At 42.7% G+C, this 25,561-nt stretch overlaps 1 protein-coding gene across 1 annotated transcript in view; it reads right to left on the bottom strand.

Moving 5' to 3' along the window:
* Window positions 1-16,993: 16,993 nt before the first annotated feature.
* The window catches only part of dclre1c (DNA cross-link repair 1C, PSO2 homolog), a gene marked incomplete at both ends in the record, with an annotated part of 16,198 nt that continues 7,630 nt past the window's right edge, over window positions 16,994-25,561 (bottom strand). The window contains 9 exons of the mRNA XM_079263417.1: window positions 16,994-17,625; window positions 18,299-18,385; window positions 18,745-18,842; window positions 18,983-19,071; window positions 20,777-20,831; window positions 20,927-21,063; window positions 21,490-21,591; window positions 23,103-23,243; window positions 23,432-23,504. Of these exons, the coding sequence (XP_079119543.1) occupies window positions 16,994-17,625; window positions 18,299-18,385; window positions 18,745-18,842; window positions 18,983-19,071; window positions 20,777-20,831; window positions 20,927-21,063; window positions 21,490-21,591; window positions 23,103-23,243; window positions 23,432-23,504 (1,414 nt within the window). The remainder of the gene's footprint in view (window positions 17,626-18,298; window positions 18,386-18,744; window positions 18,843-18,982; window positions 19,072-20,776; window positions 20,832-20,926; window positions 21,064-21,489; window positions 21,592-23,102; window positions 23,244-23,431; window positions 23,505-25,561) is intronic.

Genomic DNA, 25,561 nt, shown 5'->3' with positions numbered 1-25,561 from the left:
CGAAAATGACCAAGTTCACGTTTTCAGATACATGCAGTGGTGTGCAGTCAGGGTAGGCAGTGCCTACCCAAGACAAAAGGGATCAAATTAAATAATTTAACTGTAGTGATTTGATTTATTTTATTAGAAAAAAGGCTTTTATTTTGTAATTACTGATCTTTAATGTACGTTTTCTAATTATAATTTCCTAACGCCTGTAATGCTTGAAAGTGCTGGCATTTAGTGCTCCTCATAGTTCAATAAAAATAAAAACCTCAACAGCGCCCCCTCCTGGCCATGAAATGAAGCTTCATAAGTGACTCATCATTGCGCGCTAATATGATCAGGCCACGCCTTCTATTGAAGGCACAGCGCTCCTCTGCCTTTACCGCCCATATTATCGCAGCGGTGTGTGTGTTCGCGCATGCGCAGTTAGTTTCTAATATAAAGATCATGTACGTCAAAAGGCAGATCACTTCGCTGCCTTTTTACATTAGGCAGCGTAGTGATCTGCCTTTTTACGTTACTGTACAATGGAAATGATCTATGTACGTTAAGAGAGAATTTGTGAATTGATCCTCTGGTCTGAAGTTTGCTGGCGGGCTCACCGGCAAAATGACTTCTCTTGAGAGGCTGAAACAGTTTTCACGTCTTTCTTTTGAGGAAAAACGTAAACTTTTGAATGATTGGAGACCAACACCTGAGCTACCTGATCTTCAGCAAAGGAAGGGTCAGAAAATTGTCCGTACTTTTCAGAGTGAATGGTACAAAAGGAAGGATTGGCTGTGTGGATGTCCTAAGTTGAACCGGCTGTTCTGTTTTCCATGTTTGCTTTTTGGCGGCACCTCTGACAATGTCTGGACTAATGCTGGATATTGTGATTTAAACAACTTGCCCTGTGCCATAGTCAAACATGAAAAATCGGTGGTCCACATTCAGAGCCAGATTGCTCTGAAAACATTTGGTCACAGCAAAATTGACCTGGCTTTGGATGAGCAAAGGCGGCTGGGAATTAGTATGCATAATGAAACAGTGAGGAAGAACAGAGAAATCCTCAAAAGTTTCATAGATGTTGTGTGTTTCCTCAGAAAACAAGAGCTGGCTTTCCGTGGGAACGATGAAACGGAAAACTCCTTGAACCGGGGAAATTACATTGAGCTGCTGCACCTGCTAGCTAGCAAGGGTGCTAGTCTCTCCGCCCACTTGGCTTCATCCACGGTGTTTTCTGGAACTTCCAACAGGATTCAGAAGGACCTGATTGAGGTGATTGCAGATGTTCTGAGGGACAACATAAAAGAAGAAGTGGGTGTGGCACCGTTTGGTGATGTGGAGGTAGACAAAACCACAGACATCACAAATAAGGCCTAACTCTCCATTATTTTAAGATACGTGTCTGGCAGTGAGGTGAAGGAGGCTTTTCTGGGCTTTGATGATGTCAGTGATGACAGGAGAGCGACAGCAATCGCCAACTATATCATGGGTGTCCTGGACCAGTTAGACAAGCTGGTCGCACAGACATATGATGGCGCATCAGTTCTGGCATCGCAGCTAAATGGAGTTCAGGCAAAGATCATAGAAAAAGTACCCGAGGCATTGTTTACTCACTGTTACGGGCACAAACTGAACCTCGTCCTCTCGCAGTCTGCACAGGTGATCCCTGACTGTAAAGTCTTTTTCAAGACTCTGGAAGGCCTTGCTGCTTATTTCAGCAAATCCACAAAACGCAGCAATCTGCTGGATGAAGTGGTCAGAAGACGCATTCCACGTGCAGCAGCGACCTCTAGGCTTGTTCAGACTGTCTTGTTCCACTATGCAGAACTTCTTGAGGTGTTCAGGCTCATTCAGGAAAACCCTGATGACTGGGATGGACCAGCTCTGACTTTGGCCTCTGGTTTCAGCATCTGGCTCTCCAAAGCGTCGACCTGCTTCCTCCTCATGGTGTACAGCACGGTTTTCACAGAGACAGACGCATTGTTCCGTGTTCTTCAGGCCAAGGTGATGGACATAGGGTTCTGCTCTCTACGGGTCAGAGACACGATGAAAGCCTTGATGAACCAGCACGAGTCTTTTGACTCATTTTATGCGCAGTTTCAGCAGCGGTGCAAAGTGCTGAACTTGGTGCACAGCGACACCCGCAGCCAGCGGCTGCCCGCAGATGAGCGACGTCAGCTGTTTTACCGCATCCTGGATAACATCAACTTGCACATGGAGGCCAGATTCAAAAACTTGGGAGAGCTGCATTTTCTGACTTTAATCAATCATCGAAATTTTGATGAATTGTCAGCCAAATTTGATGATGCAAAACTGCACAGCCTTGCTAAATATGGGAAGCATTTCGATTTTGTGAGGCTAAAGGCCGACCTTATTGGGCTGTACAGCTCACAGATGACCAGAAACAAGTCACCTCACGAACTGCTTGCTTTCGTGGTTGAACACGACCTAGAACACACTGTTCCAGAAGCTGCAAAACTCTTGAAGTTGGCGTTGACCATTCCAGCCACCACAGTATCAGCGGAGAGGTCTTTTTCAACCTTAAAACGGATCAAAACCTACAGCCGCAACAGGACAGAGCAAGGAAGACTTTCATCTCTCGCTCTGATACTGAAGGCAAACACAGAAGAGTTTTACAACGCTGTGATCAGCAACTTTGTCCAGAAGGACAGGCGCATGGACTTCATCTTCAAATAAAGTAAGGTTAAACCTTCCCTCCCTCTCTGTTGTTATGGCGGTGTTCACGTCTAAGCCATGTGGTGATTATGGTCCAACATCACGTTGTTGTTTTGTTTATGGATCTAAAATACTGACATGAATATTTTTTTTTATTCTTAAACCTTAATAACCGTGTAAATTGCATAACAAAGGTACGTGGAGCTGCACATGGGTGTAGTAGAGTATTCTTGGTTTTGGTGTTGCGCTCAGGTATTTTTACATTAAATGTCTATCTGGGGTGTGGACCCTTGAGATACCGATGTTTCAGCACCGCAGACAGCTCCGCGTTGTCAGTCTCTCTACTTATTGCATTTGGGATACAATCAGGCTGAGCTGTCATCAGCTGCGTAAACGTGGACGGTCCATGTGGCTCAGTTGAATTTGCTGAGCATTAAGGTCGTAAGATTCTCCGTTATGATTTATGGGAATTTGGGGGATGTGGCAACTTCTAACTTGTATGTCGGAAAATTTAGCACTTCTGCTGTGTATTCTGTGTCCAGGTTGATTAAATTAGATTTCCTTTAGATGGCTGTGTAGAGGAAATGTTCTAAGAAATTGGGAATTTTTCAGGAATAATAGTTTTAAGTGCTGTTATATTACAAGCAATGATACGAAGCTTTGGCTGCTGCACTTGGTGAGGAAAGGCTGGTTTGCTGGATGGGTATATTGCCAGTCACAAATGGCTGTGCTGCGTATGCATGTCCAAGCTCATGCGTGCTCGCTGCTGTGCGAACGAGCATGTCCATGAGTTTAGAGCGGGGATGGTGCGCACAAAAATATTTTCACAAAGGCATATAACCATAATGTTATTTATCCTACTCGTTGTCGTGGCGTAAAATTATTGTGAGAATCTGACGTTTTGTTAGATTAAGTAGGGAACTTTTATAAATGATCACTTCATTAAAAAAAAAAAAAAAAAGAAATATTGTCACTTGCAATTTGCCACTGCCTACCTAAGCCTAGAACTCACAGCACGTGCCTGGATACATGGTATGTTTCACGTTTTTACAATAAACTTATCACGTTATAACGTGATACGTTTCACGTTTTTATAATAAACATATCACGTTATAATGTGATAGTTTCACGTTTTTACAATAAACTATCACGTTATAACGTGATACGTTTCACGTTTTTACAATAAAACTATCACGTTATAACATAATAAGGCCCAACTTTTTTTTTATGAGGATGACAGCTCTACGCTTCCGTATTTGCAACAACTCTTGAAATATTTATAAAAATCTGTCCGTAACCTTTTGAGTTATCTGGAGCACAAAGACGCCGGGGAAAACATCCTCCTCGGCGGAGGTAACAACCGGGTTCATGGCACATCAAGCAGACATCGCCCCCCGCAGTGACCCCTCCCCGCTGCAGACCTGCTTCTCCTGGAGGATGGATGGACCTGCCGAACAAGACGTTTTTTCTTGTTCTTGCAGCCTCGAGAACAAGAACTCAGTTCTTGGGTCTCATGGAGGATGGAACAAGCTTAAGTCCAGTCATGGACAAACAGGCAGGAATCCAGTTAAGCCAAAGAACAGTGTGTTGGCAAAGTTATGGTGAAAAACATTGTATTGTAATTGTGAGCGGAAGCCAGTTAGCTGCCACATGACAGGTGAGTCGCATGACATCAGTCAACAAGTGGAAATAATCAGGAACCTGGTCAGCAGACCACCAGTCAGGCCATAATAGGTTGGTTTCCTTCTGCAGTGGACATACTAGATCCATATGTTCATATTGGAGATGTTACCTTTTACCACAAAGGTCCAGATATCATCAACAACAAGGAGAAGCGTGAAGTAGCAGTATCCGTGGAGCAGGGTACGAGGAAGAGACTTTTTAAAGGCTGGACATCAAATCAAATACAATGACATGTTGAAAAGACAGCAGAGGTGTGTGAGAGGACAGCGCAGGGTGATGGACGACTGGCTGCAGTTTCACCCCAAAAGTTTACTTTAACTAATACTTCTTCAAAGAGTCACATTTACAGTGAACACTGGATGGCTGGAAACTACAATCTCAGCAGGTTGGACCACTTGGGATCCAACCTTATGACACATCACAGTTCATGTCCAATGGAGCAAAATGAAAAAGATTGAAGCACCAGGAGAAGATAGATAGACAGACATATGTAATCAACTGATTAAAGAAAAGGTGATGAGTAGTCAGCCATGAAGGGACTTTTCTCCATCTGGAAGTGTGGGACCTTATAGAAACAGTGTGTTAGTCAGTAAAAATAAGACCACAACTAACATAAAGGTAGAAAAACCCCAAGATAGACAGACTTGATGTCTGACTGCATAGTTCAATGGTTAGCAGACAGAAGCTAGACACCTGGAGTGTTTGTGGACATAAGATCAAATCTTGCAATGATAGAACTTTGAATGGCAAAGGAAAGAGTGAGAGAGGCTCCAAAGGCAGCAGAGCTGTGTGAGAGGGTAGCTCAAGCTGATGGAGATCTGGCTAACACATTTAGAAGCTCATCTGCTCCTCTTGTGGAACACACACTGTTTCACATCCACCACTGGGAAAGCTCAACAGTAGCTGTAATACTCTCCCATCATGCTCATCTCTTTGGCTCCTAAATGGATCTTTCTATGCTACATAGGCAGTTCGTTGTAGAGATTCTCCAGCAGGTAGATAGCTCACTGAGAATCTCATCTGCTCCCCATAGAACATTGGTTCTTGTCAACCTGAAGACTCTCTCTAATGCTCTCTCCTCACAGGAATGGTTCCTTGCTTATCTCTTTGGCTATGAAAAGGACATTTCTACGCTACATAGGCAGCGAGTTGTACAATTCCTCCAGCAGATAGATAGCTCATCTGATCCCCATGTGGGACACAATGATTCATATCCTCCCTCAGTCAACCTGAAGACTCTCTTGAATGCTCTACCATAAGAGGGATGGTTCCTTGCTTCTCTCTTTGGCTACAAAAGAGACATTTCTACGCTACATAGGCAGTGAATTGTAGAGTCCCTCCAGCAGATTGATAGCTCACTGAGAAGCACATCTACTCCCCATATGGGACATATGGGTTCGTGTCCTCCCTCAGTCAACCTGAAGACTCTCTCTATTGCTCTCCCAGAAGAGGGATGGTTCCTTGCTTCTCTATTTTGCCACAAAAGGGACATTTACACTACATAGGCGGAGGGTTGTAAAGTTCCTCCAGCAGATGGATAGCTCAATTAGAAGCTCATCTGCTCCCCTTACGGGACACATTGGTTCGCTGCCACTGTAGGGTTTAGAGGAAGAGTGTAGTAGCTACACTGGGGGATATAGATAGTGCTCTTACTAGTAGAAATACAAGAGAGGAAGGCAGGAGAGGTTGAGAGTGGAGCTTGATAGGGTGGAGAACAGTATAGTTCAGGGGTGGTGGGACAGAAAGTTGAGGGAAGAGGAGGTGAAGACAGGGGAAAAGAAGAACAGAGTGCTGTTGAGAAATGGTCAGGAGTAGGGAAAGGTAGCAAAACAGGGAAGAGGAGGAGGAGAGCAGGATGGAATAGGGTCAGCAGGAGGAGAGAGAGGTAGTGGGACAAAGCTGGTGGGGGAAAAATGCATTGCAGGTTGGAGACAGAAGGACAGCAGAAGATAAGGAGGGAGTGGCAGGAGCAGCTAGAGCAAGCAGGGTGGAGGCAGGATGAGGGAGGAAAGGCAGAGGGAGAAGTTGGTAGAGGAGGTGAAGATACAGGGCGATAGGAGGCAGAGGTCAGTGGAGGATGTGGAGAAGGCCTCTGCCAGGGGGGTGAAGGGAGGCAGGTTGGGGAGATAGGGGTAGTGGGGTGGAGAAAGACAGGAGGCGATAGAGGTAGCACAAAGGGGAAGTGAGAGAGGGAGTAGGTTGAAGGAAAGGGGAGCTGGAAGGGTGGAGACAAGACAGAGTGAAGGAGACATGGGGTAGCAAGAGTGAGTTAGGCCTGGCTAGTCCTTTCCTTTTGCCTCCAACATCTTTCTCCCCAATTCCCTATTGTGCTACCTCTATCACCTCCTGTCTTTCTCCACCCCCCCTACCCCTATCTCCCCAACCTGCCTCCCTTCACCCCCCTGGCAGAGGCCTTCTCCACCTCCTCCACTGACCTCTGCCTCCTATCGCCCTGTATCTTCACCTCCTCTACCAACCTCTCCCTCTGCCTTTCCTCCCTCATCCTGCCTCCACCCCTTGCTTGCTCTAGCACCTCCTGCCACCCCATCCCTATCTTCTGCCTCCAACCTGCAATGCATTTTCCCCCACCAGTTTTGTCCCACTACCTCCATCTCCTCCTGCTGACCCTATCCCATCCTGCCCCTCCTTCCTCCTGACCCTTTCTCAACATCACTCTGTTCTGCTTTCCCCCTGTCTTCACTTCCTCTCCCCTCTTTGCACTACCCCTTTCTGCTTATTTCTTGCCTTCCTCCTGTCCCACCACCCCTCATCCACTCAGCCTCTTCTGCCTTCCTCTCTTGTATTTCTACTAGTAAGAGCACTATCTATATCCCCAGTGTAGCTACTACACTCTTCCTCTAAACCCTATGGTGGCAGCGAACCAATGTGTCCCGTAAGGGGAGCAGATGAGCTTCTAATTGAGCTATCCATCTGCTGGAGGAACTTTACAACCCTCCGCCTATGTAGTGTAAATGTCCCTTTTGTAGCCAAAGAGAGAAGCAAGGAACCATCCCTCTTCTGGGAGAGCAATAGAGAGAGTCTTCAGGTTGACACGAACCCATAGGAGGGAGTAGATGTGCTTCTCAGTGAGCTATCAATCTGCTGTAGGGACTCTACAATTCACTGCCTATGTAGCGTAGAAATGTCTCTTTTGTAGCCAAAGAGACAAGAAAGGACACATCACTCTGACGGGAGATCATGAAAGAGAGTCTGCAGGTTGACTGAGGTTGGACGTGAACCACTGTGTCCCACATGGGCCACGGATGAGCTTCTCAGTGAGCTATCTTTCCGCTGGAGGGACTTAACAACTTACAGGCTATGTAACATAGAAAAATCTATTTAGGAGCCAAAGAGAGGAGCGCAATAAAGCTACTGTACAGGTTGACTGGAAGTGGATGTGAACCAGCATATTTTGAAACGAAGAGCAGATGAGTGCCTAAGTGAGGTATCTACCCACTGTAATAACTCTTCAACTCGCCGCCTGTGTAGCATAGAATCGTCCCTTCAGGAGCCAAAGCAACAAGCAAGGACCCGTATAAAGGATGCTTCGCAGGTACTGGCCAGGAATCAAACCAGTGATCAGCACACAATCTTAACCTCAGAGATTCTTCTGCCTGAGCTATTTTTCCAGACATACAATCCATCACTTTGGCTGGTTCCTTTCAGTTTTTCTCAGTTTGTCTTGCAAGAAGGAAGAAAGGTGCTTGTGGATCTGTCGCCAGCTTTCCATCACACTGACTTATCCTCTCACATTGCTCTGCTGCCTCTGGACCACTCTTTCATCCAGTTATTGTTGGTGTCTCAGACCCATAAACAGATCTGATTTAACTCTCGTTTGGAAAAAGTCCATCAGGAAGGATTCAAACCGTTTTTCTCTCCAGGACATCACACACCTGTTTGTGTTTGTAAATCAGGATCAATACTAAACTTAGTGCACGTGAGGGAGCGTCTCATCACTCACACATGTTGGCTGGAAACGGTCAGCTGACCCCCTGATGAATATTCATCAGCGTCATTTTCATGATGAGCAGCAGGAAGAAGAAAGAAAAAAAAAGAATTTCTCAGAATCAGATTAAGATCCTGATAGACCAGGATGAAAAACGTAAAAAGTTTGATCTGGTGGACGTCACCACTGCCAGGAAGCAGGCGGGGTCAGCAGAAGCAGTCATGTTCACACCATCACAGAAAAGACTTACAAAGGTAATAAGAAGAAAATAATGAGAATTATGAAACCATTATCTTTACTTTTCTCCAGCATTCCCTCCAGTTTAGGACTGTTTTATTCTGTTCCTTCAAGATGCTTTCACATGTAGACACAAAACCCCAGTGGCCAGGGGAACGTCCAGTTCACTCTGTTGTCGTGGCGATGGGTTAAATGACAGATAAGGGCAAACAGCAGCTTTATGATCAGACTGAAAGGGTTTCATGACCTCAAACAAAATTTTCTTCAGGTTTTAAAGACAGAAATATTTTGCTGGATGCCTTAATTTGCCTGGCTGGAAATGCTGCACCTTGTTTTTACTTCAGTTCCTGAACACACCGCTGATTCAGCTTGATGTGGATCTGCTCTGGCAGTAAACCCAAAAATCGAGTTGCGTCTGGGTCCGGTCTGAGGTTCTGGTTGGGCTCAGCTGTACGGCAGCAGGTTGTACAAACCTCCGTCCACCTCATGTTTGTCCTCCACCTGTAGACAGTCAAAGTCATCCTCTCTTAAGACCAGAATCTGTTTTCTCAGAGATTCTAGAGATACTGCAACTGCAGTTTATTGCTGCAGCTTAATCTCAGCCATCATTCTCCTGTTGGATCCGAGATGGAGACATTCAGCCCGTTTAATAAACCCGATAACAGGAGTAATCAGATTACTGTAATATTATAAAAACCGCAACTAGCTAATGAAAACAAATTAAGGTAATAATCAGCAGATAAGATACTTCCTTTGTATGTTGAGCCAGTCTAACGTTATCAGTCCAAACATCCATTCTGCTGTCAGTGTCTCCAGATGGCAGCAAATATCAGGTTACTACAGCAGCAGTGGCTCTACCACAAAATGGCACCACACTCAAAATGGACATCAGATTAGTCTGTATCCCTGGGCCTAATTGTGTCAACATATAAACATGTAAACAAGCTCACTTTGAAGTAGTGGAAGTGGAAGGAAGGATTTGATGTTGCGTCGGTAAAAGTGATACCCAACAAAGACCATCGCCACCACCAGAACCACCAGCGGCACCACCCCCATCCCATGCCAGCCTAAGGCGCCGCCAACATCTCCAATCAGGTGCCACATCAGATTCAGCAGCTTAAAAACACTATGACATCACTATGACATGACATCACTCACCTCCTGGTGGGGGTGGGCCTTCAAAAGGTCCCTGGAGGACGTGGATGATCCCGTTTGAGACAGGAAAGTTGGATAGAGTGACGAAGGGGCTGGTGATGTAACAAGATGACTAAGGAGGCCAAACAGGTCACTTTTTCAGAACCAGAGCTGGGTCAGACACGTGGGTTCAAATCTGACCAGGACAAACAGGTTAAGCAGGTCAGAAACTTTGAGGACCATTCTTTAGTTGGCCAATGACAAGAACCTGACCCACGGACAGGTGGACCTGAATGTCCCACTGGGACAGTCTGTTGGGACAGATAGGTCAGGAAGCAGTGAGGAGTTAAAGCTGGAGCAGATGCTGGATGGGACTCGCTTGGTTGTCCGGCAGGGTGTCGTTGTCAGAAACAAAGAGCATGGCTCGCACCGAGGCGTTGTTGAACCAGTTCAGGAACAGCTGGCCAGACTCTGATGCCCCTGAGCATTTCTGGATTTGCTACAGAAGAGGACAGGTGAAGATTCCATTCTGGACTTCTGTCATGATCTGGAGGACCAAAAGCAGGAAGAATGGATCATGGATAATCCATCATTCATGAACATTTGTCCATCTATCCATCCATTCATTCATTTATCAAACAGACCCGGCCCAGCCAAACAAAATCTATCCGCCTGTGTGAAGTGTTCTCTATCCGCCTGTGTGAAGTGTTCAATGACTTGCTGAGTATAAGTAGCCAGGCTGCCCCCCTGCATTACGCAGGTCTGTAGAGCTTGTCATGACCATGCTTTGAACAGTTGTGGAAAACTCCAAAAGTCGCATCTGTTCACAACCACACCATTAGAGAGATTTTACACACCTGATCCAATTCTTGTCCATGTTGGATGTACTAAGGGGTAAAGGACCGGACGCAGGCCTGGACCTGCTTTCAAGATCAGAACCAGAGATGGGACCATACCTGATCACTGTACTAAAACTGGAAGCAGACCCAGACATGCTGCCTGGGTGAGAACTGGAGGCCTGTAGAATGTAGAAAGACAGGCCCCTCCCCTTACGATATTGTCTTGTTTTAACCTTCAAAATGGAGGTCGGTACATTTAGCATCCGGATGGCACTGGCCGTTGTCGTGGAGACACCGGATGATTGGCACTTGCTTAACCTCACAGGACACTCCGTCTCCAGCATAGTTGCCCTTACATGTACACTTCTTTTTCCCCTGCATACATGTACACACACACACATTCACCATTTGTCCTCTCTGGAGGCATTTAGTCTCTTTAGCACAATCGCCTTTCCAGACGGTGCAGGGATCCACCACTGCAGAGACTTTATAAACACTTCAGGCGTCTCACGTTCACATTAGGGCTGATTGCTTGCATTGGAAAGGCTAACTGCTAGCATTGTAGAAGCTAACTGCTAGCTAGCCTCTGTTCTAAAATTGTAAAACATGTCCCGGAGTCTGATGTTTTAGTTCTACACTGAACCATCTGGACATCCTCATACAGATGAAAAATAGTTGTGAAACAGATTGACATGGAAGCACTCTGTTCGTATCTGAACAGGTGTGTCCGTCTCCGACAAAATGGCTGACATACACAGATGTTGTTTTTCTTACTGACAACTTTGAGGGAACAGGGTGGCGAAGACTGGAACTGGAATACTGTAGCTGGTCAACTGGGCACACTGGACAGAAAGTTTTCAGATTTAAATGAAAGATTTCTCCCAAAAACAAGTTGGATGTCATGTCTAACCAGCCAATCACATGGCAGCAGAAGGCCATGTAAGTAATGCTGCTTCTGTCCCATGATGGATTTGGTTTGTTTCCTTAGAAGTTCCACGTACAGACTCATTTTAGCTTCTCAGTGGAAAGAAGCTACATTTTTGACCCCATCAGCAGATTCCTTTCTCCACCCACCCCCTGCCATGACAAGCTTTTTAACCACTTTAGGTAAGCCCACCCCTGAGCTCCCTAGTTCAGCTTCCTCATCAGAAGACATGTTGGTAGGATTGAGCAAGTCCTCAAAGTATTCCTTCCACTGACTTGCAACATTCTGAGTTTAGGTCAGCAGTCCCACATTTCCACAATAATGACAGAGCACTGCTTCCCCCTTACCCCTCCCCCTGAGTTGCCAGATGGTGGACCAGAATCTCCTTAAAGCCACACAGAAATCATTCTCCCTGGCCTCACCAGACTCCTCCCACGCTCAAGTTTTTGCCTAACTGACCACCAAAGCTGTGTTCTGCTTGGTCTGCCGATACCCATCAGCTGCCTCCAGAGTCCCACAGGCCAAAAAGGCCCAGTAGGACTCCTTCCAACCAGATGAAGTCTGCAACTATACACCCATCAGAATAAAACAAAGGTCGAAACAATTTTGCCAAAGTAATTTTCTAAATTCAAGACACTTGTGCTGCAAATGTGTATTGTTTCCTAATAGCAACAATAGACAATATTTCAAACTCCTGACCACACCACTGACAGTCCTCTGCAAACCTCATTATGCTACACAGGACTTTTCACACTTCCCAATTTTCTTCTGGTGCATTTATCTTTATCATTGTGTTCAGTGGACCTGAAAGCTGATTTGTTTAAGTATAAGGTTTGAACCCAGGCCATCCACACCACAGTGCTTCCATCTACCAGCCTGAGCTATTCCTCCTATTTGGTATGAATGCTTTCACTCTTATTTTTAATTTGACTCTGAAACAACAAGAAACTTGCAAGATCAATTGCAATCTTTGTACTTCTGTTTTCTTGAAGCTGCAAGCGCAAAGTTTCTCTGCTCCCTAGCAAAGAGTTAAAAGTGTTGCTGGCTTAACTTCAGCCAGTTCTCCATCAGCCTGAGCTATCCTCTCATGCAGCTCTGCTGTCTTTGGAGCATCTCTTACTCCTTCATTTGCCATCCAAAGTTCTAAAGTTTTACTGCTAGAAGATTTGATCTCATCGCCACACACAATCCAGGTGTGGAGCCTCCATCTTCGAAACCACTGACCAACTCAGATAGATATGAGGTCTGTCTATCTGGGAGGTTTTCTACCTTCATGTTTCTGCTTAGGTTTCTGTTCTTCTAAACAGAGGAGTTATAAAAGAAAAAGAAAAAAAAACTCTCCACTCCATGTCTTTTTATAATGGGAGTCTATGGGAATTCATTTTGGATGAGAGGGAAACTGCAATGTTTGACACTTCAGCATAGACTTCACTTTTTCCTCCGGAGGTTTGGTTTGTACCAAAAATAGACCCCTGAGGAACACCTACAGATAGAAGCAGGGGATCCAAACTTGTGAATCATGTCAGGAATCATACAAATGACTGATATCTCTGAGCATGCTCAGTAAGACCAGCTGCCAATCCCTTCTAACAGACATTTCCAGCTTCCCCTCATTGAGACTCTTCTTCTGCCTTTCTGACTTTTTTCCAATGTTCATTAACCCTCCAACAGTACTCATTCTTACTGTTTCACATGAGGATGAACGAAAACCGATCTTCCCCGTGTTAATTCTGCCTCTTCCAGCTGAATGAAGATGTGACATTCCACTACATCGTCCTCACACCGACAGCAAACTCACCTTCTTACACATCCATCATGTTGCAGTTCTGTCCCTGTTTCACCTGCGTTGCAGACGCAAGATGTCTGCCCAAATAAAGATCAATAAGACGTGATGGTAGTGAACGCATTATCAGACATCTCACTTTGTTTGGTCCCACGAATGCAGTCTGCGTTGGCATGGCAACTTCGTTTTTTCCAGGCTATGTGAAAATTACAGACAGTTTTTATTCCACTGGAAAATGGAAAATGAATAAAAAGTAAATATTGGGTTTTATGTTATTCATCTAAAAGGCTTAAAACCCCAAAGACATGCTGACATCTGATGTTATATATTTCAATCCAATCATGAACTCGGTCAACAAAAGTATTGGAACATCAAAAAACATACCAAAGAGGTTCAGTAAATGAAAAAATATTAGCTGACCATTAAATAAAAAGTCTAGCGGCATAGCTATCATTAAACCGCTGTAAAAAAGCCCAGATCAAATCATGTTAATCTGTCACATATAGATCACATAGAATAACTTTTCTGCAGAAAAAAAAAAGAAAAACAAATGCAAAGAAGTTTCTTTACAGATTATTTTGCTTACTTCCTCAGAAATTAATGATATATATGAAAAAATTCACTTTAGAAAAAGCATAGGAAATTTGGATTTAAGGTAACCAAGAAGTACACATCATGTCCAAAGCCTAAAGGACAGAATATTGTATGTCTTGACAGCCAGCTCTTATATCAACCCACAAACTCCTTGACAATTGACAGGGATAATAATGCTTCCATCTACAAAGTCCATTACAAAGACAATACCTCTTTCACACCAATTCTGTTTAAATATGAGCCTCAAATTAATGGTTATCACACTATTAATATTGCATAAGGTGGAATGATAGCAAAAAACACTGTAAAATAGCGTTAAAAAAAAGTGCTTTTAACAATTAATTTTTATGGTACCTACCAATGACTTAAAATCTAAAGCTCTGCTACTTCAATTTTTATATTGTTTTACTAATTGACATTTTATTGTTGATTAATTTTTTTCTTCCAAAAAAAAGTAAAATAAATAAGACATGCATACATACTTTCATAAAAAATAAAATTTGCCTTATATTGGCATTATCTGAAATAGCTACAACAGTAGCTACAACAGAGCTAGTCGCCCTCTGGTGGCAGAGAACAGTCATTACAGCGTTCCGACCACTGAGCTAGTCGCCCTCTGGTGGCAGAGAACAGTCATTACAGCGTTCCGACCACTGAGCTAGTCGCCCTCTGGTGGCAGAGAACAGTCATTACAGCGTTCCGACCACTGAGCTAGTCGCCCTCTGGTGGCAGAGAACAGTCATTGCGGTTCAGAGTCAAGAGATAGTTTCCACAACTAAACTGTTTTTTTGTGGAATAACACGTACGACACCCAAACAAAACACTTTTCTACTTAATTGGTTTATAAATAATGTTGACTCAGTGAATACTGTACTAAATGCAAATGATAAATTTTACTCCTATGAGGTGTTTATGCTAAAATATGATATTGATGCTTCACAGAGAGTTTTACATGGTTGCCTCTCTGCCAAGGAGGTTGTGTTTTTACCGGGTTTATTTGTATGTATGTTTGTGTTTAAAAAGTTATGGACGGATTTTCATTAAAATTTTGGGACTTATTGGAAATGTGAAATTGAAGATTTTATTTTTGTGGTGATCCAGATCACCGTTTGGATCCAGTAACTTTTAAAAGGCCTTGGCTGAGGTTTACAATCTCCAAATGTTTTTCTAGGTAACTTTTGAATTGCACAATTTTAATTCAATACTTTATTTTCAGCCCTTGTACAACTGTGTCTCTATATTGATAAATTGATAAACTAAATTTAATTGACAAAAAAATGTGAAAATTGTCTGAAAAATATATTTTTCTTTTTATGATGGTCAAAACATTGTCTTTTGTCTATTTTTGCATTTTCCACACAGTTATTACTCTCTGCTGGGTGGTCCTTTACAGTTGCATTTACCAAACAGTTCTAAAAAAAAGTTTTTGTGACTTTTGGGAAAGCCTTTTTCCTCCTGAGAAAGGATTCTACTGCAGTACTACTGAAGGAGCTTGGTTTCACCTCACATTTAAATCTACAATTCAAAATGTCCGATACTGGATAAAAGGTATTTAAAAAATGTTAAATATTATTCCTTTGAGTCTTATGGGCCATTTATTAAAAATTGACTGGCCTTTGTTGTAGGAATAGGAAACTTTTCTAAATGATAGACGTGAAGCATCGTGTCTCACACAGGGAGCAGATAACCATCTAAGTGAGCTTTCTATCAGCTGTTGTAACTGTACGACACGCTGGGTGCGTAGCGTACAAATGTCTCTTTAGGACGCACAAAGACAGGCAGGAATCTCTCCCTTCTGTTAAGATGTTTAAACTGTTTAGCTCTAAACCCTGGCGAGGTGTTAAACCTGCAACTGGTTGATGTGGAACCAGTTGTCCATCACACTGCTGCTGTCTTTCCAACAGATCTATGCCATTAATTTAATGGTTGACCTTAATAAAAAAAAAGTCTCTCCATCAGGTTTGATCCCAGCTGCACAACTCTTCACTCATCAGGGTGAGCTAGTCTCCCAGACATGTTGACCACCTTCCTTAGTTTTTTACTTTTTCTTTTTGCCTGAAAACACAAATCAAACACTGCCACTGGGTTTAGTAAATGATTGCCCTAAAACTCATTAAAAAAAAAAACCCAGTTAAAAACCAAAAAGCTTGTAATTACATCTGTTGTTGAACTAAACAGCTGTGAAAATAGTCATTTGTGAACATCAACATTTTAATGTTACTCTGGACCATAAAGTAGAGTCACCTTTGAAGGCTGTTATTGCTGCATTTTAGCTTCCTTAACTCCACTTGAAGTTAAAAGTATGTTTGGTGTTGTTGAATTAGTGCAAACATACCTCATAAAACAGGTGTAGTTTTAATACAAAAAATAACCAGCTTTTTATTCTACAACAAGGCAAACAAACCACAAACTGCCAGCTGGCTTAGAAAGTCTTCATGTGAAGCACCTGCATCGATCATGTAGGTCATGAAACCAGCAGAAGACGGAGGTCTGCGTGTTTGGAGAGGAATGTCTGAGTTTCCAGAGCGGCTCGTGCTCACATCATTCACATCGTGACTTTAATCTGCTGAAGTTGTAAAGAGGTTAAATAAACCGAACAGTTGGAAGCAGCGTAAGAGCAATGCAGATGTTGCTCATGTTCATGCAGGAACGTACCCAGAAGTCCAAGCTTCTGAAAGTGCATAAATGTACAGAAACAAACTATAGATAGAATGTCTGTACGGCGTGCGAGGCGCTTTAACCGCCTTCGGCTCAGCTTCTGGTTTGTATTTAGCTGAAACCTTCAGCACAGCACAGCTTGGTGCTTGTAAACGTCAAGCAAAGTCGCTTGTTTAGGAGCTTTTATTTTTAGAGACTCCAGAAAGGAAAGTCAGTGACTAAACCAGCAGCTACAAAAACATCCTGTTGTCACGGAAGGAGCTGAAACACACACTTGTGTTCATTAATACGTCACTGCTTTGATAGTGATGACTGTCACTATGACAAACACAATCAGCTTATGAACCCATAAATAGTGCAACACAGAACAAACCAGTTGTTCGTCGTGTTGCTGAACAACGAGATTTAAATGTCTCCGTTTTCATCAGACTGGATCTGTAAAAGTAGAAAAATATTTCGGTCATCTCTTTTCTCAAGCTGAACGCACTGCTCTGCGTCTCGGCATGTCGCCAACATGCCGACCGGAACCGGCTGCCTTCGTGTCTCGCTCATACAGAACCCTGACTTCCTTTCCTGGCAACCACTTCCTCTCCTGAAGCCAGCTTCCTGTAGAGCTGGGACAGCACGTCGGGCTGTGGCGCCTTCGACTCCGGCGTGCAGGGAACATCGAAGTCTGATGACGCCTGAGAAGCTGACAGCTCTTCAGTCTGTGATTGGACGACTCCGCTGTCGCCTCGCTCCGACCCGAGGATCAAGGTGTCGGGTAAATGCGACTCCATATTCTGTGAGGAATGATTGGACAAAGAGGCAGACAGGGTGAGGCTGAAGGTTTCGTCGACGTCTGGAGTTTCCTCTCCGTCGCTGAACAGTTCGGGCGTCTGCGAGTCAGTCGCTCTGGACGGGGAGGCAGAGCAGCAGGACTGTGATTGGCTGTTCTGGCTGTCAGTCAGCACCTCCGCGGTGAAAAAATCCTCCCATTTTGGAGCCTCAGAGGAGCCAGTCGGGGTTTCTTCTTTGCTTTCCTCCTCCGCTTTTCCACCCTCTCCATCATCATCATCGTCATCATCTTCACCGTTGGACTCAGTGCAGTCGAAGTAGTTTTGTACAACAGACTGCGAGCTGGAGTCCATCGGCGGGAAAGAAGCAGACTCTGAAGACGACTGCGCCTCAGGAACGTCCTCTGAAGTCATGAAAACAACAAATATTAAGAGTTTAATAAATAAGATTTTCAGTTCTGATGAATGATCACTAAACTCATTGTAGAACATTTATTTAATATCCAGCTGTGTTCATATGTATTCATCCCCTTTTATTAAAGAAAAGGCTGAATTTACAACAGTCACTCAAATATCTGGAGAATTAAAAAAGGAACAATAACTAAAAATATGCAAAAATATCATTTAGTAATATAAGACACTGTTTTTTCATTTAATTGAGTTGAAGAAAGAAAAAAAACAAACAAACTGGTTCTGGACAAATGAGAGACGTTTCTGTTGAACAGTGGGACAAAATACCTGTCAACAGGTGCAGAAGTCTGACTGAGAGGAACAGAAAACACCTGACTGGAGCGGAAACATTAAAGCATTGTTCAACAGAATATTACTTTATGTCTGATGTAATGTGTAATAAATTATATTATTTGTTTGCTTATTTAAAAAAAATTGTCTATTGAACCAGAATTAGAAAATAATGTAGATTTTCATAAAATGTTTTATTTATTATTACTTTAGTCAGTTTCAGCTTATTTTACAGGCAGCTGTTTTTTTCCTTCTTTAATGAAAGGGGATGAATAAATATGAGCACAAGTGTGTATAGTCATACACACATAAGTCATGTATGCATGTAAAACACACCAGTTTTTGCCTCCAGGTTCAACCCGAGCTTCTTCCTGACAGGCACCAGGTCCAAACCTTCAAACAGCTCGTCGTCGCTCTCCGAGTCTGAACAGAAACAAACATGTCAACATAAAACCAGAAATAACAGAAACTAAAACAACTGATGGAGGGATGATTCCTCCCCAGCCAGAACCCGGACATCGACGTTACTGAAGCTGTGTTTGATCATGGAAGACGATCTCTTCCAGATCAGTTTCATTTCTCTTTGTTGTCGTTTTCCCTTTTTGTTTTTTATTTTGCGTAGCACCAGGTTTTCAGGAAAGCCTCTTCCTGTGCTGGAAGTGTTTTTAGAGCATCATCTCTGCACCCTAAAAGAACCAGACTTATTTGTAAACAACCATAACAGATTCATGTTGTTGTGGAGAGTTTCTGGACAGATGTGAGGCTGCTTGTGTTTGACTCACCGTAAGTAGGACGCTGCACCCTGCTGCGTTTCAGGACTCCCAGAGGTTTGTAAACGAAGGCCGCCTGATGAGTCGGGTTCCTGCACATCAGCCTCAACCTGAACAAACAAAGTCTCCGTCATGCATGCATCTATAATCTCTGGTTGCCTTCCCTGACTGCTGCTGATGAAGAGCAGAAAAGTCCTTCATATTAATCAGAATTAACTTGAATGAAATGTAATTTCTGTTGATTACTCACATCTGTGTGACATCACTCAGCGAGCGACCAATAGGAATAACGCTGGGATAGATGTTGACCGGCCGAAGATACGACAAGAAATCTTTAATCTGAAAACAAAGAAGAAAAATGATGTTTAATGATGTGAAAGGAAGGCTATACGATCACCTATAGGCAGAAGCCTCTCAGGTAGAGTTAATGTGCAGCATTTATTCAGCGTTTACAGCAGAGGAGGTTCAGCTGGAGTCAGACTTGATGGTTACTTTGCTACATCTTGTTATTTCTTTATGATGGCATAAAAAAAAGACAGAAACAAATGCTGCAAACCTTAAAGTCAACAGTGAAAAGAATAAAAGGACCAAAAATCCTTCATAAACCTGATAAACTGATGACACCAGATAGAAACCTGTGTGAAGAAGTTTCTACATTATATCATGATACAGTGAAATATTATTATGCCCTTCTTTTTATTCTTATGACCTGGTGGCGACCTGATGCTTCCGATCGGACTTCACTGCAAAAACTGAAATCTAAGATTAAAAATCTTAAATTAGGTACACATATGCTTATTATTTTAAAGGTAAAATAATTCTTAGTTTTTATGCCAGAGAATTTCTTTTGTTTTAAGGTATTTTTACTTGTTTTAGGAAGTCTTGACAAGGCAAATTTTCTTGTTCTGTTGGCAGATAATTTATCTTATTTTAAGCAACATTTACCTCATTTCTGTATATTTTTTTCAGGGTATTTGTTTCACATGTCAGTAAAGTAAATTAAAGTCGATCTATAAACTAATGCACAACCATCAATTTTTGTTTCATAAACTTCTTCCTCATGACCGCCGCCGAGGAAGCAGCAATGCTAACATGTAGCATCGCTACAAGGCGGGGAGAAACTCTGATAAAAGACTCAACCAAGCAAGTCACATGTAGTTTCATGAGAACACAGGAAAAATGTGCTACATCACTGTCCTCGTGCAAACAAGGATTTACCTCCGTCTCATAGCTGTGGCACAAACTCTGTAAGCTAGCCGTAGAAAAACACAAACATGTTGCTCCTCTGCTCATTCTGGGTATAAATATTCATTCCAGTTCCAAAAAGCTTTGCTTGTGTGTTCTTCTACGACTCTGCGTGAGCTTGAAATGAATCACAAAGCTGCTGGTTGTTTAGAAAAAAGACAAAACGGGGTTTTATGGTGCAGTGTGCACCAATCTTTGTGTGTACTTATTGGTACTTCTACCTTTTTAACTCTTTACTTATGTCTTATTGGTTCATCTGAATTACTGTTCCAGTGTGGAACATGAGACATAACTGTGTTAAAACATCTATAAAGCTGCACAGATCCACTATTTTACCCACATTTGCACTGTTGCTCTGAAAATAATACTTTCCAGATAAATTAAGCCGATACTTTATAAACCTGAAAGTTACTTTTACACTGCATATAGTGGGTCTCTTTATGGGGAGATAAAGATGTTTATTTTTCTACTGTGTTCTAGGTGAGTTGACTGGAGTTCTGACACCTCTGCAGTCTTTTTACACGTTAGTTTTCTTTTGAGAACAAAATTTAGCAAACAGCCCTCATTGTTGTGAAGTTATACTTCATTAAATTGGGTTTGTTATTTCGGGCAGGATGCAGAAAAAAAGGTTTGTGGAGAGGAGGTTATCATCTGACATGACGATTAACTGGAAATAAAAAAAAGTAGTTTAGCCATTTGTTGGATTTCTACATAAAATGTCTCTTTAAAGTAAAAAGTAAACAAAAGATTGTACCGTATAGACACATCGGATCATTCTGATCAGGAATAAACACGCTACCTCAGAGTAGGACGAGTGGAAGCTGAAGCAGGCTCTGTATGAACTGGTTCCTGTTCTGGAAAACCAGCAAAAAGACACGTTTAGCATCCGTTGTGTCGCTAAAAACGACTGATGCTGAATTATTCCTGACATGCTTGAAGCTGCTCTTACTTTATAATCACGTTGGTCTTCTTGGTTCTCTCTCCGAACCACATGGTGGAAGGTTTGATGCTGATGATGCGAAGAGGAGTCCCGTCGTCTGCCACACAACCACAAGGGACCCTGTTAGCTTGGAAGAACTCTTCATCCTACACACAGACACACAAGACTTGTGTTTTTATTTAACACACAAGTTGGACAAATGTGCCGTCATGGTCCAGACACGATGTTTTATGGAAAGTAACGACATAGGAGGAATCTTTACTATTAATCCATTGAGGCGATAATTACCAGGGTTAAATATAAATTTATTTAACCGTGACATCCTGACTTTTCCTGTTTTTTTTTTAAAAGAGCGTTACTACTTTTATTAAACTTTTAGGATGATTTCATGTCATTTTAATAGTAAATTTTGTGTTTTTCTTTGTGTATTTTGCTGGTGTGCATCTTTACTACAAGGTTAAATAAAAAAGTAGAACAACCAACCAGTTGCCGCTTTGTGGGATAGAAAATGGACAGGCTGCACATCCATAAGCGCGTGCACAGATGAGGGAAATGAAAGTGTAAATACGGACCTTCGGATGTCGGCAGGCGTGAATCTGAGTCTTGCGATCGGTCGTCACGTAGCTCAGGATCTCCGGAATCTTCTTGAACATGGCCAGACTGTTGACGTGGATCTGCAGGAAACACACTTTAATTCGCCTGTTTGTCGTCCTCCTTTCCTGTTTAAACACCCAGCTGCGAAATATGACCGAGTTTAAATCAAATCAAATTTATCTATACAGCAAAGAACAACATTGAGTTAAAGAAAATGAAAAATGAGCCCTCATGTAACCAACGATATAACCTCATAACATTAAAAACATCTAATAATTGATTATCTCACGCACACTCATACAGATAAAGCATTTAATAAAGTCCCATTTGACATAAACTCCAATCCCTCACATCCAGCCTGATGCTGCTGTGAGGAACTGATATTTGGGGATGCGTCTCGCCATGTCCGTGACCACTGAGGCCGCCACCACATCACAACGTCGCGCTGCACTGCAGGAATCCAACAACCTTCCAGACAAGGGCGGTCCAGCAGACCGAGCAACTCGGGGTCCATTTCTGCTCTCTTACGTATGGAAATGTGGACATCATGCTTCACCACCATCATCTTCCACGCTACCATGGTTCTTAAATCAGTTCATCCACTAGTGAGAAGAGTTCACTTCCATGTTTCGACATGGTTGGTAGTGTAATGCACCCTCTCTAAAGTTGGTTACAACTGTCTGAAAACACCTGAATAAGAATAAAACCACAATGTTTTTACTGTTTACTGTCGTCATCTTCGCGTTTTTCTTCTTCTACTCTGGTTTGTTCCTTTTTCTGGTTGTGTGTCAGCTACACAACTCACTGCCCCTGTGGTTTCTGGTGATTTTTCCGTTTTCTGTGCCAAGTGACGGACAGTGTCCCCCTGCATACGTATCCGTCTTCTGTGCCCAGCATTTAAGAGTCTATAGCCCCCAGCATGAAGGATCCAAATGAGGAAAACACAGGGGTTGAAATAAAAACAAAGAGTAAAAATTAAAGCCGCAAGCGGCATCCATCGGGTCTGAGCCTCATGCCGATCTCTCTAGCCCAACGTGTCACAAAGCTTCCTGTTGGGTTTGAAGTCAATGGCATGAATCCCAAACTAGTTTGTTCAAATACGATGCGCCCAAATTGAAAAAATGGGGTAAAAAATGGTCGTAAATGCCAAGATGGCGGACACACTGTTGCCATGGCTACGGGTCTACAATTGACTTTTTTAGTCGCCTGAAGGTGGTAGACATGTGTGCCAAATTTTGTCGTCCTATGTCAAAGTAAACTTTTTTGACCCCATTCTACGTGCCATTTTTGGCGTTTCTAGGGGGCGCTGTCGAGTCATTTTTGCATTGAATGATTTGTGGACCACTGACCACTGGGCTTGAAATGTGTGCCAGGTTTTGCAACTTTTCACGGGGGACTAAGGGGGTCAAAAATGAGTGAGTTGGGCTGATTAGAATAAAAATAAACATGACAACAACATAGGCTCCGGCTATATTTCGTATAGCTCGGACCCTAATTAAATTAACCTGAAAGTGTCGCAGACTTGAATTTAAATATGAAAACATTGCATTGTATTTCTAAACAGATCAGTAGAGGTTGGTGAACGTCTCACCTGCGTGTTGAACTCATCTCCCAGGTTAGTGAACAAGTACTCGTATCCGTATGCAGCTTTACAGTTGAGCCACACGATGTGATACGAACTCTGACTGATCCAGGTCCCAACAAGCTCCGAGATGCCGCTCAAACAGACTTCCTGCAAACACACAACTCCTGCATGAATCGCTGACAAAACCACAAAGTAAAAAGCAGCTCAGACACATAATTCCCCTCCACCTGTCGGAACAACCAACATTAGAGGCTTTTCCCTACATGTCTAGGAATGTTTGCACCATTGTAAAGACGATCCAGAACAACAAGTCACATTCAGGTGGAAACACTCACCCGAGTGGGTATCTGGTAGAAGCGTGGGTCATAGAAAGTAGAGTCCAGATAAATACTCTGAATATCTTTCACCCTGTGAGACAAGCAGCAGATGTGTCAACTGAAACAAGACACAACCTTTTCAGTCTCTAAATGATGACTACTTCTGATGCTGGTCTGTTTACAGCAGTTTTCTCAATCCTGGTCCTCAGGACCCCCCTTGCTCTGCCGGTAAACCTGCTCTAACACACCAGAAGTAAATGGATGGATCGTTAATAGAACTTCATGGTAAAGTAGGGTAACCCAAATCAAGTGTGTTGGAGTCGGAATATGTCTTAGGCCATGTCCACACGTAGCCAGGTTTTTTGTAAAGCCAAGTATCTTCCCCCCTCCGGCCAGTAAATGAAATGCGATTTCCACATCACGCTTCGTTCAGCACAACCAGAAGCATAACAAACCTTTAGGTGGTAGTAGCACCCGTTATCCTATCCAATCAGAACAACCTTCAATCTCATGACGTCACTTCCACGAAACACGCCTCCAACGCGATCTGGTTATGTGGTGGAAAATTGTTGGTGAAAGTCTGACAGTGCTCCATAGAACTTCTTTGTGTTCTTGTTTTATATATTATAAAAATATAGGCGCATGAACAAGACCCTTGGTTAAAGAAACAAAGGTTGCATGTGTGTCGTCGTGGCATTTTCTGTCGCAGACGGTCACGTTTACAAACCCAAAACCGCGATTATATATGTCCACATGCAGACGTGCAAACGGAGTTTTCGCAAATCTTCACTTTGGTCAGAGGTTTTTAAAACCATCGTTTTTTTGTGCATAAATCTGCGTTTTGGTGTCAATGACAGGCCGAATTGGAGAAAAATATCTCCGTTTTGTGAGATACCTGTTATGTGTGGACCATAAGGCTACAACTAATGACTATTTTAATAGTCGACTATTGAAACGATTAGTTGACTAGTCGGATCACTTTTTGTTTTTTTAATTTGGCATGAGGTTGCTTTAATATTTGACAAACATTAATAAACAGAAGATGGGTATTTCAATGAAAAATATCTCTTTTAACCAACGTTGCTGCTGAAAGGTGGGTTTACAAAAAGTAAACCAAAATGTCCTGTATTATAAAACCATCTGACAGGAACAGTGCTCAGTCAGTATAGATACAAATCCAGAGATCTCGTTCCATTTTTTGAAGACAGGGAAATGTCTTTTTTTTTTTTTTTAAATAATAAAATAAACACTTTTCTTTTACTCTAAACCAAAGGCAGGCACATTAGAAGCAGTAAAAGAGTGAATAAAACTTGTTTTGTGAAGTACATTCAGTGTCAACTGCATAGTTTTGAAAGAGAACTTCACAATTCAGTGTGAAATCTAACGGCTTTTAGGACATTTATAGCTGAAACGCATTCAGAGTTGTCCAAACAAACTGAATGAAATGACTGGCCTCATATCACAGATCAGCATCACTAAGACAGACTCTGTGAGGGCGGTCGCCTGTTGCAGGGTCTGCTTCCTCTGCAGAAAGGGATCCATGGTGGCTCTCTTCTTCTGACTGCATGCATTTAACTTAAAATATTTTATTCAGTCAGACAGACAATTTTTTTTTTTTTACATGTCTCAGTCTGCTGGTGTGTAGAAAGTGATAGACGAATCCGACTCAGTTTCATTTAAATGCCCGACATGCTGCCATGATGAGCAACGTCTGCTTTGCAAACTTGCAGGAGATCTTTTTCTTTCCCTTGTCGAGGCTCAAACTTTCCCCAAACTTGAGACGTTTTGGTACGCGTTGTTGCGGACGCCGTCATTTCTGTGTACATTATCACACAGCAGAGACGCTAATGCGCATGGATGCGACTTGACAGATTATAACGAAGTAAGATGCCTCACTCCATTGAAAAAACGTGTCTAGCGACAATAGTCAACAATGGAACTCATTGTCGACTATTTTCCTTGTCGATTTTTGTTGACAAATCATTGCAGCCCTGTGGACAAGGCCTTAAGATGAGTACACACAAGGATTATCGGGCTGGTTTTGTTTGATTTTCCTTCTTCCCGACCAAAGAGACAAACTTCAGATTGTCTGAACTGCTGTAAGATGGTCTGAGGTGTGTTAGGAGAATTTGTCCCGACAATCCCAAC

Source organism: Telmatherina bonti (assembly GCF_933228915.1).
Source record: "Telmatherina bonti genome assembly, chromosome: 23".
NCBI lineage: Eukaryota > Metazoa > Chordata > Actinopteri > Atheriniformes > Telmatherinidae > Telmatherina > Telmatherina bonti.
Note: the sequence above shows the minus strand (reverse complement) of the source record. Positions and strands in the feature narration are given on the sequence as shown.